The sequence below is a fragment of the Gouania willdenowi genome, chromosome 15, assembly GCF_900634775.1.
Source record: "Gouania willdenowi chromosome 15, fGouWil2.1, whole genome shotgun sequence".
NCBI lineage: Eukaryota > Metazoa > Chordata > Actinopteri > Blenniiformes > Gobiesocidae > Gouania > Gouania willdenowi.
Genome location: NC_041058.1, coordinates 9,903,606 through 9,921,884, shown reverse-complemented (window position 1 = coordinate 9,921,884; position 18,279 = coordinate 9,903,606). Strand labels below are relative to the sequence as shown.

Sequence of the window (18,279 nt, the reverse complement as noted above, 5' to 3'; positions counted from 1 at the left end):
CAAACCTGATAGGAAATAACCAGAACTTTGTAGCCCTTCTTTTCATACTTTGATCAGTTCACCTTGGTGGTTTTCTCACTACAACTTCCTCATACAGTTCACTTTGGTACTGCTTGCCATGAGAAATGGTTAGCTAGAAATGCTGGAAAAACTGTCAGAAATTCCAGAAAGCAAAAGAGCGGCTTTGCTCTCACTTCTTTGTCCTTGGTTTGCGCTCCCCTTATTCTCACACGCATCCTGACGCCCCCTGTTTGCTTTTATACTTTCCGGGGGTTTGTGTTTTTTATGGTGGAGAAGATAAGAATTTCTCCAAGTTCTCTATGATTCAGCTTGCTGATCGGGCAACTAAGGACTGCTTGGATCCATTAACTGAGTAGCAGCCGCCACTTAATATTCCCTGGGGCTGGTCCAGGGAATTAAGAAATAAGCTGTCTCAGACATATGAGTGAGAAGGTGCATTAGGATCCATCAGAGGCCTTGTTCAATTACACATGGGGCTTATCAGCACACCAGGAGCAAGTCCCAACCTTAAAGGTTGTCAAGTACCGTCAATGTTATTAAGTAAAATATAGAGAAATCTTGTATTCATAAATGGAGTCCAAATCGAAAGGGGAAGTGTTTAAAATTCCGACAGCCTTTCTGGATGTAGTCGGGTCTATTTGGCTTTCTTTACAAAACATTCTGACAGCTTGTCTACTGCCAGTCCCACATCTGTAGACCAAAAACAAGCCTGCTTTGAGCATACTGCAGTAGGCTTCTTTTTACTCACCACGTCCATCATGGTTGACTAGAGACAAGTGTTCATTTTGTTGACTATAAATTTCCATCACAGCTTTGCGTCAAGTCACGTTGACTACAAATTTATTTGTGGCAATAACAAAACTATGACTAATAAAAAAAATAAATAATAATAATATTGACTATATCAAAAATATATTGATATTTTCATCATCTGACAAAAATTAAAACCATATTTTTGTCACATGGGACAAAATCCAATCAGAACTCATGTGATTACATGATCAAATCTGTCTGTGTGTATTTCCAAACATTTACAGCATGCAACATCAGATTGATAAACAGTCAATGAATCTTTAAAAAAAACTGCATAAATTCCTGTGCTTTATATTTTAGTCGACTATATATGTAATAGATTTCGTCGACTAAAATCTTAATGTCATTTAGTTAACTAAAACTAGACAATACCTAAAATATTTCTGATCGCTAAATTTGGATGAAAACTAAGTTGCATTTCGGTCAAATTTAGACAATAACTAAAACCAAATCAAAAACAACTGTTAAAATTAATGCTGCTAAAGACCATCCAATATCAGGTTCATAGTCTAGTCAATGAATCTTAAAAAAAAAAAATAAATAAAAAAAAGCATAAATTCCTGTGCTTTATATTTTAGTTGACTGATTATACCTGAAATATTTCTGATAACTAAATTTTGATGAAAACTAAGTTGCATTTTAGTCAAATTTAGACTATAACTAAAAAATTTACGCTGTTCAAGACCCTCACCGGGTTTCATGATGCCAACAAGCAACGAGATGAATATTGTTGTAATTGTAATTGGCGCTATATAAATAAAGTTGAATTGAAATGAATTAATAAATGACCTTGTATAAAAATGGAGAACCAAAGGCTTCGGACTAAGGGGCTTTACGCCTAGCCGGCCTCTGTAAAATCAAAACAAAAACCTGAAGTCAGTCACTTCAGTCACAGTCTTCACCAATGGAAGCCAGCTGTGCATTGGCATCTTAAGCTGTCTCAATAACGTCTGCTCTTTAACACGAGCGTCTGGTCTTAAGCAAGCAAGATTAGGCCGTCCATACAAATAAAAACAACTACTAAAACAGATTGCTTATAAAAACAAACAAAAAAAGGCACATTCCGTCACTCACTCACTTTAAATAAACTGACTCGTGCTTTGTTTAACTTCATCCTTTGCTATTTTTAACACCCCTCTATTGATTTATCTCTTTTATGGCTCAGTGTTTACTTAACAATTGCTTGAGAACAAATCCTGAAACTAATCAGTATCATATTGAGCAATGAAGCTGAAGATGGATTCCCCCCGAATGAACCATCTCTGCTATTTTTGGAAGAACATCCGATCATAAAACGTGACTATGCTGAAAACAGCTTCAGCTTGATATGGCATCAGCATCGGCATCCTAAGGATTTCTGAATCTTTGCCTGTGAATAATATGATATCCTTCCTCTCTGCAACATTTTAATGATTAATCTACAACCAAGACGTGTAGGCATTCCTAAACGGACAGATGAAATACAAAACCATAGTCTTCTGAGAGAAAATGAAAATGTCTGGTTTGCTTTTCCAGATGTTAGATTTGGATTATGATTTTTATATTGTCCTTAAACTTTGCTGGCAAGACGGAATGGATCATGTCGGATTTAGAGATGCAGATACACAGACAATTTAAAACACCAATCTAAAACCTATAACTAAATACCAATAAGTATTTTTTATATTGTTTTTAATCAACAAAGAAAAAATATGTTTAAATATTTTGTATTTTGAATACATCTTTTCACGGTGACATCATCAGAGGGGTTTACATTTCCCTGACAAGCGCTATTTACCCTATTTACCGCAGACAACACGAAGGTTTTACTCAATGTTGTACAAATATTTCAGCAGATTAGAGCCAAAGGCCAAACACCAATAAGAAGTGTCTATATAGGCCTGTGTCATCATGATAATTGGCTCGTTACGCGATGTGGCTATGCTAGGCTAGCGCCGCTAATAATAATAATATAATAATAATAATAATAATAATAATACAGCCTAAACTAAAACATAAATGGGTATATGAAACACATTTGTTTATTGAATATACTTACAGTTCATATACAAGTCAACGCATTGCATATTTACTGTTAATTTCACATTGCTTGTCTTCAAGTTAGACATACTACCCATAAACATTTCAGTCATTACTGAATAAACTACAATTTAAATGTAGGCTTATTCATAATCAATGTCATAAAATCAGTCAGGAAGAAATTAGATCCCCAAAATACAAATACTACCAATAACAAAATGTCTACTGCAAACATACGACCACTTTGATTTTGGGCACCATATAGTTCCATCTAGGTTTGTTCGCCTCAGTGCTTGGATCCATAATTTCTGGCCTTTTTCTGTAGGTATTCTGTAATATATTTTCCTTCAGCCAGGCATGGTTATGACAGCATAATACTACGCAGGATTTGGGCATTATACGATAAAAATCAGCCAGACTGCAAAAGCAGCGGTAAATAGCGGTTGTCAGGCAAATGATTACCACTCTTAAAATGGCGGCGCGCGTTGCTAAGTCAAGTGCTGACGTCACTTGAAAGGTGTATATATTACATTGGCACAAAACCTAATAAATATAGTCATAAACAAGTATTTTACAAGGTCAAAAATAGAATTACATAAAAACAGACGTGTTTAAATTCTTCCTTAAACTCTTCAACTAAAAAGTCCGTTCATGAAATAATTTCAACAAAATTAAAAAAAAGTATGTTTTTGGGTGATTTTTGGGATGTTGCAGAAATGTAATGCAAACTATGACTCGAGTCTAGAAATCTTGTGACATCATTTTAGCCATTCAAAGAGGTTCTCCTCAAATGATCAAACATTGGGACCAACACCCTATCCGCTTTTTCTGTGAAAAGTCTTTGTTCAAAAAGACCCATTTCCTGTCCAATGCTGCTGTTCTTGGCCGCCGTCTTCAGATGGGACTGATTTCTGACAGACCACACACCATTTTAAAGGCTGCGTGGTGTGTATTTCTAACAAATGGCACAACGGTATTTTCATAAATTAGTTAACGTATACATTTACCATTCCAACCCTTTTTCTTTGCAGCTCCACCCTCTCTGAAAGAGACTCGGACCAAAATGACTACGTCTGTGATAAGTCTCATGGCACGACCTTGACATGATGATTGGACCTTAAAGGTTTACAGCTGTTGGGCGCATGCAGATGTGCACAGACCTGTTTGTAAAAAACCAAACAGGATATCTACAAGGAAACATCTCAAAGGCGGCACATGAGCTTGACACACGTGACCATGTGTGGATATGGAGCACAGCAGAGGTGGACAGCGTAGGGCCATGTTTCCAGTACTTTGTGCAGCTGTTGATTCAGCTGGAATGAGTGTGAGACTTTGTGTGTGTTTTTTTAAGAGAACAAAAAGAGCTTTTCGGGGTGTAGAGAGGCTGTAAGCATGAGTTACAACACAAGGTCTATCATATCCTGAAAACCAACTCATGTGGCCCAACACTTATTTTAGCAATCTGAATATTAACTCATTACCCAGGGCTAAAGCTAACATGAGCAGTAATCAAAAAGGTTAGCTAAGGTAATACCTACATGCACATTTAAAAAAGTCAATATTTTTTGCATAAACTTTCTATCCAGAAATAAAAATTCTAATTACATGAAACCTCAAAATACATGGGGGAGATGAGAACATGCTAATCCACCTTGGTCAGCACTGACCAGTCAGGTGTCAGTAAATTTAAAAAAGTAATGTCAAAAAAAAAAAAAAAAAATATAATAATAATAAAGTATGTCAATAGGGCTGATTTTAAAGTTTTTTTTTGGGTAACAGCTTAAATCACGTGTCGAACTCAAGGCCCAGGGGCCAAATCTTACACTTTGGAGCATCCAACTCGGCCCGTAGGAGACAGTAAAAATGACAGAGAAAACATGAATCATTGTGTCAATGAAACTCAACAATATTTGCAGGTGCTTTGAGTTTTTCCGGTGCTTAAATCGCATGATTCCAATCATTTTTAATGTTAAACAGTTGAAAAAACTCAAAATTCATACAAAATCCTTCAATTTTCCTCAAATTATGACATATTTCGATTAATTAAATAGAAATTGTTCACAAAATGTAGGACATGTAAAGTGAAGATCTGATTGGGATTGATATGATGTCTATCACTTATTACTTGGAAATGGTCGGTTTCTTACATATTTTGTATTTAAAGTATGTATAAGTCGAAGTGCATGCAAACTCGGGCACATGACTGTTGAAATTACTCATTTTCCTGCATAAAATCTGTGGCCCACTTGAGATCAAATTGATCAATATTTGGCCCCTGAACTAAAATGAGTTTGACACCCCTGGCTTAAATGTTTGGAGTTTATTCATTATTAATTTCTACTTCTTGTACAAACCAGATGACAGTTCCTGCTCACTCACTGGTCAAAGTGCTATGATCACTAACACTCTGAATCATACTTACTCATGGTTTTCATTTGATTTCAACACACCATTAGTTGACTCCTTCGCCACCATCACTCTTACCTACTTGGCTGCTATTCTTTATACAGTTGGTACAAATAGGTTCACTACCACATGTTTCAGCTCTATCCCAATTCATTTACAATTGACTGCATTTGGATTTAAAGACTTTAGCGTCATTCTATTAACAGTGTGCAACATTTTCAAAATGCACGTGGGCTAAAATGTTGGTCTGATTTGGTCCTAGATATTCAAACATCTCCCTTTGCCAACCAAACATGTCAGCATGAACATCTTGATGTTTTCAGATTTGCTCCGTCATCAAAAGAAAAATGCAGCATTTCACTGCCATACACCAAACAAAATGAAGCACATCTGGCTTGTGATCTGGGTACACAGGCAATTATAAATCAGCCCTGGCATCACACAGAGAACCACAGTCTCTTGGATGGAGCGACGGACACGGGATCAGTGATGAACTGGCAACGTTTTCAAAGCAGTCGCTCTACTCAAATTCACACTGAGCTACTTTTGTGGTCACTTCAACACAATTTGCCAACAAGCTCACAGCTCTGTGCCATGGGTTTGAAGCTCCGACAGTTTTGGTTCACAATAATACCAGAGGGCAGTTCATAAACAAGTGAACTTGTTGAACAAACCCTTATTTTCTGCTTGTTTGCAGAGAAACCTCATTGCTATTTAAGATGAGATGCTGGTGGGTTTAACAGCTAAAAAAAAAAAAAAAAAATCAATTTAAAAGAGCAGCAGGGGTGGCGAGAAATGTGGAGGTAAAGAAGGAAAACATGAGCGAGAGGCGAGCAAAGACCTAAACTGCAGAAAAATACATTCCCCTGGTGTACTAAAGGGACTCAAATGACTTTTTTCCCCAGATCTCCTTTAGCTATTTTCCCTTTTCTTTGGGCTTTATGACAACCTGAAGTGGTTTTAAGTGTTTGCTCTTAATGTTACGAATGTTGAAGTGAACTCAAAGGAAGTCCCGCAGACGGTGATTAAAACCGTGTGATCAATCACCCCTGACAATTCCATGTTACTCTCTTTAGCAGCTAAAGCCAAAATCTCTCTGCTGAGGCAACTTCACCATCTCATTCCCGAAGCCTGAATGTGTGAAGTGTGTGCGTCATTAAGAAAAGACCCACATGCCTTTTTTTTTTTTTTGACGTGACAGGGAAAACTTCTACGCACGGACTTTATTAATCTCTCTGTGTGTGTGTGCTAGACATGGGTGTGTTGGACAGGCAGGAAGCGGTCCAACTAAGAGTTTCCATTTTCATCAGCTTCAAGGTACTTCACACACCTCATCTATTTTTTTTCTCTTTTCTTTCAACAATACGGTTCAGTTCCTCAGTCCACTCAGAGTTTATTTTTTAGATTTTTTTGGGCATGTATAGTGATCGGGGCTATCAGAGGGAAACCATAGAGACTTTATCCAAATGGAAATCCTACAGTAAAAACAGAACTTGTGCAGCCCTGCCTTTCTGCGGCTGCCCTAAAGCCTGCCAATCCAAACAGCAGTGCACTAGTTCCTAATTGTTAATTTACAGTGCAATAACACTTTAGATGAACAAGCTGTAACAATATTTAGAACAAAACATTAAAAAAAAAAAGAATGCATACATGCATGTAGCAGTTGTATTCTTGTCAGTGTACGACTGTTTTTTCAACATTACTTTATATCCAAATCAAAAAATGTGGAGACAGCTACAGCACATTCCAACAAGACTCCTTGTTAAAATTCCAGCGAGGGGAATCTTGAGGCGCCTGGTTTGCGTTACTTGGTTTTTAAAACTGCTTCGGGGACGGTTAAATTGCCTTTCTCCTCAACGCTAAGGATAGTTTCCTAACCTCTAACGCTAAACAGAAAAGGCAGAATTCAAAAAACCAACCAGTGCCAAAGACTGACCACATTACAGTCCGTTAACATACCATAAGGAGAGCTGAACATTATCAGGAAGCTGGGCTTTAAAAAAAGAAATCATCCGTTTGAACTAAGAAAACCCACTAAATTAATAAAAAGCCCCCAATTACAAGCCTACTAAGTTTCAACATACAATTTAGGTGTTTAGATCATTTACATTGTTGGGGAAATTGTGGTTAAAAGGCATAAAAATATACGCTCAACTTTCCTTTCAAATAATCAGAATTCAAATGAAACAAATGGAGCATATTATATTAAATCTGTTGGCAGCTTATACATTAATACAAAACACATTAGCACATCTCTATTTCTTATAGCCCGCTCAAGTCCAACTTAAGACCTCAACTCGTTTTAGGTCCGGTGTTTCCTTTCCAGTTTAAATACTGAGCAATATTGCCTATAATAATAAATAGTACTGTATATTGATTCACAATAGGTTTTAAATTAATTAAAAATAATAACTTTTAAGTTCAATGCTCAATCTGTTAAAACCACGAGTAAATCTGAAGCTAATATCGAGCACTTTTATGATGTACTTCTTTTATTTAATGCTAAAATGTCCTTTGAATGACTGAAACAATTGATGACCTCATTACAAATACCTTTGATTCAAGTCCACTATCTATTAAATCGTAATTCCCACTATTTTGTTCATGGCTTCCAGTGTTGGGACCTAAAAAGTAACATGTTTCTGTAATGTATTACTTGGCAGTAACTAGGACTCTAATGCACTATTTTTAAAATGAAGAAACTCGGTTACCTTGGTGCATTTTGGGCTGTGATGTATTTCTATGTCTTAATTACTGTTTCTATTCATGCAGTGACATGTTTTGGGTGTGTGAATCGTGCGGTTTCGCACAGTAACCCGTAGTTGTATCAAACATGCTAATCTGTGAAAGTACGACTAAGATAGAAGCTAACAACGACACATCCCAAGTGATTCAAGCAGCTACATTCACACAACAGTGCCTGAATTTTAGTCAAGGGTCGGGACGGGCAAAAAAAAAAACAATTTCATCGATTTATCAAATTTGTAGATAAAAAAGATTTTTATTTTGCAAATTTGAGTTTAAATTTAAATTTTTTTTAATTTGAAATTTAATTATGACTTTTTATTTTTCCCCCACCACAGTTTTTTCGGACTTTTTCGCGTTCCGTCCTTGTGGGTTACCGTAGCGCCCTTTGAGTAGGCTATATTTGTGGGAAGAGTTTATTATTTTTTTAATTGTAATGTTATAAAATATGTAGTTATCTGATTTCTTAATCAGGAAATTGAAGTTGCTGTTTCACTTTTGCTTAAACCTGGATTAAATCTTGAAATTGTTGAATGAGTCTCATTTACTTTTTATTATTGGATTGTTCCATGCATTTTAACTCTAGAGGACAATCACAGCAATAAAGTTGCACTTTTGACAATATATCTGATGTCTGCAGTCAATTTTAAGTGCATTGAAGAAAAAAAAAAATCGAAAATCAAATCGTTAAAAATTCTTAAAAATTCTGAGATTTTTTTTTTTTTTTAGGCAAAATCACCCAGCCCTAATTAAGGGTTATCGAAACATAAAAATACCAGATATTACATGTTGTTTTATGTCTGTTCTGTTATTTTTATACTGTTAAAAGCCACAAACAGACCAAGTTTGGCCCGCGAGCCAGATGTTTCATACCACTGATATAACGTATCGTACATAACTTATACGACACAAATGAATGCTACAATCAGTTCGTTTTTAGTCAGATATAATGTGATTGTTGCTATTGTTCATTTCAATCAGGAAAACTTGAAGAGTTCTCCTCAGCATCTTTGATAAGCACTCATTCTAGTTTATTGAGGACTTTAGGCTAAAAACTAAATCCTCTGGACGTATAATTCATTCAAGACACACCACTTAATCATAAAAAAACCTAATTTGGACTGAAGCATTTTACTAATAAAAGACAGTTTTACACTTGACTGATCAGTGAGAATAGAAGAGAAATGCAAACAAGTGGAGACCCTCTCAAAATAATGGCCGAGGATAATCCTTGCATTACTGTAAGTAACGAAGCTTGACGATAATAATGAAATCAGTGACATAGAAAAAGTCAGTGTTGATCCCATCAGCCCTGTTTTTGTGTTGCGATGATGTTGAGAGTACATTATGTAAGTGTTTAAGACCCTGCGTGTTTTAGCAGCTGTGCTCCAGCATCAGAGCACAGCAGTGGCTTCACATCAGTGTCGTTCTATTGTTGTTTGTTTGAATTAGTGATGAGGAGTGACTGGAGGACCACCTGACATCTGTTTACAAGGATAGAGCGAAGACCAGCTCAGTGAGCTTAGAACACAGGCTAAAAACATGGCTATCCAAAGTGTAGATTACACACACACACCTTCTGAAAGAAATCCTCGCCGCCATTGATGCTTCCATCTGAGGCCGCTGTAGGGAAACACAGAAAAAAGGAAAACATAGTTTGAGTTGAACTGTGCAACATAGTGATTCATCAGATTTTTTGCTATTTTGTTAGGCATGGCTGCTTTTTATGACTGATCTGTAGATATAACTGTTTAAAGGGCACATGACCCAGTTTTGTCAGTCTTACTCTATGAAAAGAAAATCTGATGAAAATGCAATATGATACAGTTTTGGCTTTTTCACCTGTAAGAGACAGCACGTGTGAGTGAGTTCTGTCGTGTGGCTCGTTTAAGGGAAGGCCTGGTTTAGGACACACTCAGATATCCATCTAACTGTGTTTTTCATGCTGTTCTGACAAGTAGCAAAAGCAGCGACTTCTAAAACGAATATTTTAATAAAAAAATAAGCTATAAATTAAAAAAATATCACGATAGGCCATATTATAATTTTCTATATCGCCAAAATAGAAACCTCGATACATTGCCCAGGTCAAATCCCAGTATAAAAAAACAAACCTCTATATTGGGTTAATTCGAGTCTCGATATTGAACAAAGTAACTAATCCTGCCTCATGCCTGACGTGAGCTGATAATACCCCCGCTCAAACTTAAAGCCACTAAAGTACTTTTTTCAAGGTTAGCTTGAGTTCAACTTATTAAGACAACTTTAACAGTAGGCTTTTACTTCAATGTGATCCTGCTCTAACTTGTGGTTACTTTTGATCTTTGACAAACAGACAAATCTGAGAAAAACTGAATCCACAAAGATATTATTTCTTATTATTGTTGTTACTTTTGCTTGTTATAAAAAGGAAAATATTGTTGTTTTTTTTTAAAGGTTAAAAGCATTTGGCAATCTACGTCACTAACAATAATAAAAGTAAAAATCCTAATAGCGCTAAGGGTAAGACAGTCATTTTTCCACACAGATGAAAATGTCAGAGAACTCCTTTGGCCGATCCAGCAGTAGACCGGACAGAAGCAGAGAGCCAACCAACCACTTAAGCAACTAAGGCTGAAACAACTCCAATACATCTGCAAATACTTCAAAGTGCCACAGATCGATTGATGCATTATCCATATCACTCTATCCATGGAAAATTTTCATGTTCCCCCGTTAATACAGGGGAAGCTAAATGATGCATTTCAGCCAGTCTGTTGGTGTCTGTGAAAATCTACGTCAAAGACAAAAGCAACAGCAGCAGCAGCAGCAACAGCAGCAGCAGAGTTGTTGATATATACCTGTAGATACTAGAGCTGGGAGATTTTGCCTGAAGAAAAAAATCTCAGATTTTTAAAGAAAAAATTGAGTTTCAAGTTTTGCATCGAGTTTTGTTTTTTTTTTGTTTTTTTTAATGCACTTAAAAATGACTGCAGAAGTCAGATATACTGTCAAAAGTGCAACTTTATTGCTGTGATTGTCCTCAAGAGTTAAAATGCATAGAACAATCCCAAAATAAAAAGTAAATGAGTCTCTGTCATTCAACAATTTCAAGCTTTAAACCAGGTTTAAGCAAAAGTGCAACAGCAACTTCACATTAGCTTAAATTTTCTGATTAAGAAATGAGATAACTACATATTCTATAACTTATAACATTACAATTAAAAATGATAATAAACTCTTACCTTAGCATTTTTTTCTCAGCCCTAGTAGATGGTCATGATTAGAAGCAAAACAAGCTTAAGCACTAGAATACAAATATTAAGGTTTGATTCATCTTGTTACTTGATTATTAATATCAGACTTTGGATGAGAAAGGCTTTGGCAGTTTCTCAGCTAATCATTCGCACTAGGGGCAATATTAAAAAAATGATCCTTACAATAAAAGACACTAATTTCTTTGACAGCCATCATTAAAATGATGATAAAATGCACAATTTTCTTCCTCATCTTCACTGATCCAAAACCATTTGACAACATCAATGATTGCTGACAGCATTGGTTTGCATGCGTTTCCTTGAGGTGCGTCGGCTGCACGTGACTGTATTTCACGTTTTAGCGAGTGGATCTAAAACAGGAAAATATGTACATATTAGAGGCACTAAGATAATACTATAAGTGACTTTTGAGCATTTTTTTTCTTCTAATTCATTCTTTGAATAGACAAATTTAAGTTGGGAAATAATTAGCTTTTAGGTTTATATAGCACAAACACAAAATAGGCCTTTAATAGCTAGTTGGAGCAGGAATTATTCAGACAACACAGCAAACCATTGGTTTCTCTTGATTATTAATGTTCAAAGTCATACATTGGTTTGATTATAAAAAGAACATGTTGTTGTGGACATTCTTTAAAGATACAACTACCTGATGCAAGATGCAAATCAATAAAGATTGTAGTTATTTTGCATAATAATGTAGAGATAATGGTGATTTTACAATGTTTTAAGACCAAATGTAAAGTGTATCTCTAATATCCCAGGCTCTTATTCTGAAAGGCTAGTAGCAGACATTTCTGTGCTGTGTATGCATCACTTGACAGTGTATTAGGCATAAAAAAGACAGTTTTTCTAGGTTGCACAGATGTCTTTTTTCTTTTTCTTTTTTCTGTCTTTTTAATCACACAGGAAGTTGCACCCATACTCAGGAAAAAGAGACTATGTCAATGACATGACTGGTTGGGAAAAATCTGTTACCCAAGGTGATGCTCATTTACCATAACCCTACAATAAAACATAAACACAAAAAAAGGTTAATCTGAAGAATAACAGCGGTAAGTGTTTACTTGTACTATTTATCTTAGCTGCAGAACATGTTTATGAAATACCCTCCGACTGTGATGATTTCCTGTAAGACAAAAGACAAACAAAGAGAAGTGCAGCAACATATAGCAGACATTTCTCGTTTGTTTTGTTGGAAAATTTCCACCAAAGAATACTGCTCAATCTGCTGTTAGAAACATCAGTAACTTATTGGAAAAAATCAAAGGTAAACTTTTTTAGTAAAAGTGACTATGATATTCTGACTTTAGTCAAAGAGATAAGGCAACTACATAAATATGACGCACAGAAAGAAAATAAATATTAAACTTAATTAAAAACAAATGACAATGTCCTCTAAATCCTCCTCCTAATAATATGCAATAAATTACATTGTCATTAGTTATTTAGGAAATATAGAATCACGTACGCTTCCATTTATTAAAAAATAAAGCAAACAAAAACCACAAGCTGCTATCAGATGTAAATCCACATACTGACAGTACCTTAAGAAACAAAGAAAACCCCACCAGTACCCAGCAAAGGAACCATAGACTTAGATCTAAACTGGATAAAATGGGGCTTTCCCATGATCTCACTTTTGTGAAACTTCTCATTGCGTCAAACATAAAAAAACATGTTTTCCATGAGCAAATAACTTTATTTCATACCATGTTAAGCATCCTTAACACAGGTTTGTAGAGAGCTGACAGAAGTCTGATTTAAAATACAGAGGAGTGAAAATGTCAGTTTAATGCTGAGTATTTCGTCAGCACATTGGGGAGCAAGCCATGAGAAAACAGCACACAGACAGGAACGGTGCAGCAGGGCGTCTATAGAAACCTGGCTTGAATTGCAGTATACTCTACAGCACAATAATCAACATTTTTCTTATAGATGTAAACATAACAAAACAAAAAAACCATGTCTGTCACTATGTAAGAACAGCTTTACATGAAACTAGTAGTTTGTGTGAAAAAAACTGGCTCTGAGTCCCACCTGCTGCTCCTGCCATATTTGACAGATTGCCAGAATGCACCGCGACTGAGCAAAAATAACCAATTACAGCCAGGATTGTGTGTGATGGACTGTCTGACAGCTGTTGCTCACAGTCCCCGCCCCTTTCCGCCATGACACTGTCTTTTTTTTGCAGTGTATGGTCTGGAGGAGTAGAAGATGGAATTAGCAACTTTTCTACTTGAAAGGTAATTACTGCTGCTTGATTTACATTATGTTTGACACTCATGTGCGCGCTGCCATCACTGCAGCCTCTGTGTGGGCTGCTGTGAGTGAAACTGTGTTGATGATGCTGCTGCTGATAGATTGGTGTGTGCACATTGAGAGAGAGAAGTGCTGCAGTAATATGCTTTTAATAGTACATGTTATATTACTGTGATGTTGCTGTCGGGCAAACATTAGCTTGTTAGCTCCTTTGAGGGAGGGACTTTGGAGGCAAGGCAAGAGAGCAGCGGAGAGGGAGGGGGAGGGTGGGATCTGAAAGTTACAGACTGCACCTTTAAACCCATGCACTCAAACCCAATGAACAAAAATTATAAATGTCCAATAAGGATAGAGATAATATTAAAACGCACATAATCATATTTAAAAATAATCATCAAATGATAATTCACTCAACCATATTCTTTTAATGAGATTCATTTTAATCATAAAATCATAATTTAAAATGATTTCATAACAAACATCTGATAAATATAAGTATGACTGATATTCTCCAGCAAACATTACAGAAAAACTGAAAGAGTTTGACAAAAATAAGTTGCCTTGAAGGGTCTGACTGCCTTGGAGGAACCACATGGAGGATACATTCCAGAGAAAGAAAGCCAAAACTGAGGGACCAGTGGAGGAGGAAAAGGTGGCAACTATTTTTTTTTTTACATAATTACAATAGCACATTTTCATCAAAACTTCTTGATGTTGGCACGAATAACTAAGCAGAAACCATTGAGAGCGATGCACACTTAATCAGAGAGATGACCCTCATCTGGCAAAATCTGAAACTTTGTTGACGTATTATCAAGTTTTATTTAAATACACTAAGAAACCTACTTTGTGCAACATTTAAAGGGCCCATGTTACACTAAATCAACTTTTCTGTGCTTTAAATATCATAAAGGTCTATTTGGGCTTCATACACATGCCCAAAGTGTTTTTTTCATTGATTCCCTCAATCGTTAGTTAGAGGGTGATTTGCTCCTTTCTTACTGCAGGGTGAGCCCAAACACCTCGCTCAAATTTGATGACGCGTTCCCACTTTGATGACGAATTTGATGCGGCACTGAGCTGGAGAAACGGCGCCTCCAGGAAGCTCTCTGGCGTGATTGACATGTAAACAGACACGCCCACGAATGTGAGCATTTCAGTCTTCCTTCGCGCAGTGCTATGTATGTATTTTCTACAGTCTATGTATGTACCGGCAAACGCCCCGCCCTCACTCTCTGTCTTGTGTTTATAAAGCAGCATGAGCTTGGCTACGGAGTGGGTGGGAGGAGGGCAGGCCGTCGTCTGGCACTACGTCACCGAGCGAGGAAGAGGAAGTCATTGTCCCGTCTATAGACACGCCCACTCATGAATATGCATAAGCAGGCCGCAAATCAGTCTGTTTGTGTAGAGTTGCTCAGAAAGTGACTTTTCAGAGGCTAAAACTCTGGAAAACAGGTGAGTTTGAGAAAATAAACCTCAAATACTATGTTTTTGGGGTTCTTAGAACAAATGGAGATGGCTGAAAAATAGCATGACATGGGACCTTTAACCACTGGTTTCACTACCTGACATGTAATGTAATTCCTTGATAATCTAATTGTGACAAAAAAAAGTTATATCAATTTCCATTAGGCGTAAATAGGCCAGAGATTAACAGATTTGGGTATAGAAGGCAGCCAAACATGCTCATTGTAAATTAATGGTCGTTATGCAGTCTGTGCAATTTACTCTAGAAATTATCTTCAAAGTTTTGATACCATTACATCTTTTTTGCACTTTGATATTCCACGTCAACTTAAAAAAACTAAATTTAAATTTACTACTCTTCCGATAGTGACACTATTTTAATTTATACAGATGTCATTTATAATGCAGCTCTAATTTTGCAGTATTGCATTTGAATTGGATGCAAGGAGTAAGAACTGTATCACATTGTATGTGCCTTTCACTTTTAATGAGGCCATAAGAAACTGGACAAAGAAACATAATCAGAAATAACTTTAAAATTTCTAATATTTGGCTCCAAATCTCTAGCTGTCAATAAAGAGTTCAAGTGATTATTGACAACAGCAGTTCAAAGTTTGGATTATAATTCAAGGTTAAAATGGTACCACTGTTCGTATACAACAAAATTGAAATTTTCAACAACTAAAACTTGATGTTTAGCATCTTGCCAAAGTCCGCTTTGGTAAACCAGTTACAAAACCAGCTGAGCAACAGCACAAAATCCCTGAGCAGGGATCAAATGTTGCTTTCCTCTGTTCTCAAACTGAACAAGGAACTCATGCAATATCAGACTTAAGTGGGCTCTTTAACAACATAGGATGACAGAGTTGAATGTTTAAGTGAATTACAGCCACACCCTGTCCACTCCTTGTATTTTTATATAATCCATACAATTTATGTCACAGCATGTAAGTAACAGAGAGGACACAGAGGAAGGCATATGGACACAATACTGGCAAACTGTGCAGAGTCTGGTATCCATTACTATGTGGAAACTTTCTGTAAAATTCCACTGTTTGACACCGAAAGAATGTAAACAGCATTGATTTCTGCAGTTATGGCTTTAATCCACCCTAAACAATGTGGCAAACAATAACAACACGAGGCCCAATAAACCAACATGGATACATTTTAATATGATAATTCTGTTACATTGTTTCATTCTTAGATTCATACAAACATGTACAGCTTTCTCAACAACAACATATTAAATTGCTGCAGTATTCATTTAATTCAATAACAAAAGAACATAAAGGGTGAGTTGGTGCCAGATGATTTCTGAACATTTTATTTATATAACATCTATTAAACAATAGAATCTAACTGATCCTACTCAGAGCATGGCCACGTACACCCTAAAGGGGTAAACCACTTCACTATAGGGCAACAAACTCCTCTTCCCCTACTCCTACGACTGACTTGGAAAGTCAAGTTAACCTTAACACACATGCTCAAGAGAGAAAATACAAACTTTACTAGACAGGAGAAAGATGCTGAAAAACAAATTCATGCATTGTTACATCTAGACTAGATTATTGTAACTCTTTACTCTCAGGATGTCTCAATAACTCACTAAAGAGTCTCCAGTTAATTCAGAATGCTGCAGCCAGAAAACTAACAGGTACTAACAGGAGAGAGCATATTTCTCCAGTAGTGGCTTCCCTTCATTGGCTACCAGTAAAAGAGTTTAAAATCCTCCAGTTAACAAAGCTCTACATGATTAGGCTCCTGTATATCTTAGAGACCTGTTAGTACCCTATCGCCCGGGCTGAACACTCCGCTCCCAGTTTGCTGGTCTTCTGGAAGTTTCTTAAGTGTCTAGAAGTAGAACAAGAGGCGGCGCATTCCATTACCAGGCTCCTCGCCTTTGGAACCAGCTCCTAGTCTTAGTACGGGAGGCTGCTACTCTCTCCACCTTTAAAATTAAACTCAAAACCAACTTATTTTCTAAAGCGGATATCGTATTACAGAAATAACCTAAAGCGGACATGGTCTTGTTTGTAATGGTCACAATCACAGACATTACACGTAATGGTCAACAACTCAGACCATTACGTGCAACCATTGAACTCAAAACCTACTTATTTGCTAAAGTGTATATCGTATAATTGCGTTAACTTAAAGCAAACAGGATCTTGTCTGTAATGATCACAATCACTGACCCTTACGTGCGCCCACCTCAAAACCAAGTCTCGCAAGACGTTGGACGTTAACCTAACCACTAGGAACAAAGCCCAAAACCATGCAGGCAGACCTGATAATAGTGTATCATGTTTTTCTGCAGTCTGTGCCTTCTCCTCGCCCTTCCCTCTCTTTTCAGTTTCAGGTGTCTTGATGCTGGAGCTGGCAGTTCCTGATCAATAGTTCATGGCTCAACTAGTCTTGGACACTCTGATGTTCTCTCTCTCTATCCTGTTCTGTTCGTCCTTCTGTCCACTAACCCCAACCAGCTGAAGCAGATGGCTGCTACCTCTGAACCTGGTTCTGTTGGAGATTTCTTCTTGTTGGAAAAAAAAAAAACAAGGAAATCTAAATGCTTGTTCATGTGGATTTTGTTGGGTTCTTTCTTTCTTACTATGGACTTTATAATTTGTTAAGCGCACTGAGATGACTGTTGTAATTTGCGCTATATAAATAAAGTTGAATTTAATTGAATTGAATAGTAAGCTAGCTTTGAAAGATCTATGGATGCAACAAAACTATTCTAATAAACAATGAATGAGTTCATTATTTTTCCCAATCGATAAATTAAACTATATGATTTAAGTAAGTATGCCTCATTTCAAGTCAAGTGTTTTTTATACTTTTCTCAAATTTTTTTTTTTTAAATAAAACAAGTTAGGAAAGAAACACAAATCACCCCCAAATACACTCAAAATTACTCCCCAGCCCTTTTCCAAAACTATGACGCATTTGATTATTTTGATGCACATGTAGGTTTTACGTTTAGATTTGACTTGTTTCACCACAAAAACATCAGCTAAACCAACTCAAGCAAAACATTTTGAACACCATGACAAATAATGTTCTAACAAAGTTTCAAAATTATTTTTTTTTTAAATGACACAGCTAAACATAGCTTATTGTTTAACCTAAAGCTTATATGTGAAAGACTTTAGTAGGCTAAAACCAAGTAATAAAACCACATACCATCACAACAAGGATGTCATGAAATGGCTATAGACAGGCATCTACCAGGCCAATGTGATGATGACCTTTTTAAACTATCGATAATGTTTTTGTGAAGAGG

The 18,279-nt window shown here is 36.5% G+C and overlaps 1 protein-coding gene across 1 annotated transcript in view; it reads right to left on the bottom strand.

Moving 5' to 3' along the window:
• Positions 1 to 18,279, bottom strand: part of bicc1a (BicC family RNA binding protein 1a) — a 66,416-nt gene that overhangs the window by 39,550 nt on the left and 8,587 nt on the right. Inside the window, exon 2 of the mRNA XM_028469460.1 lies at positions 9,581 to 9,627. Within this exon, the coding sequence (XP_028325261.1) occupies positions 9,581 to 9,627 (47 nt within the window). The remainder of the gene's footprint in view (positions 1 to 9,580; positions 9,628 to 18,279) is intronic.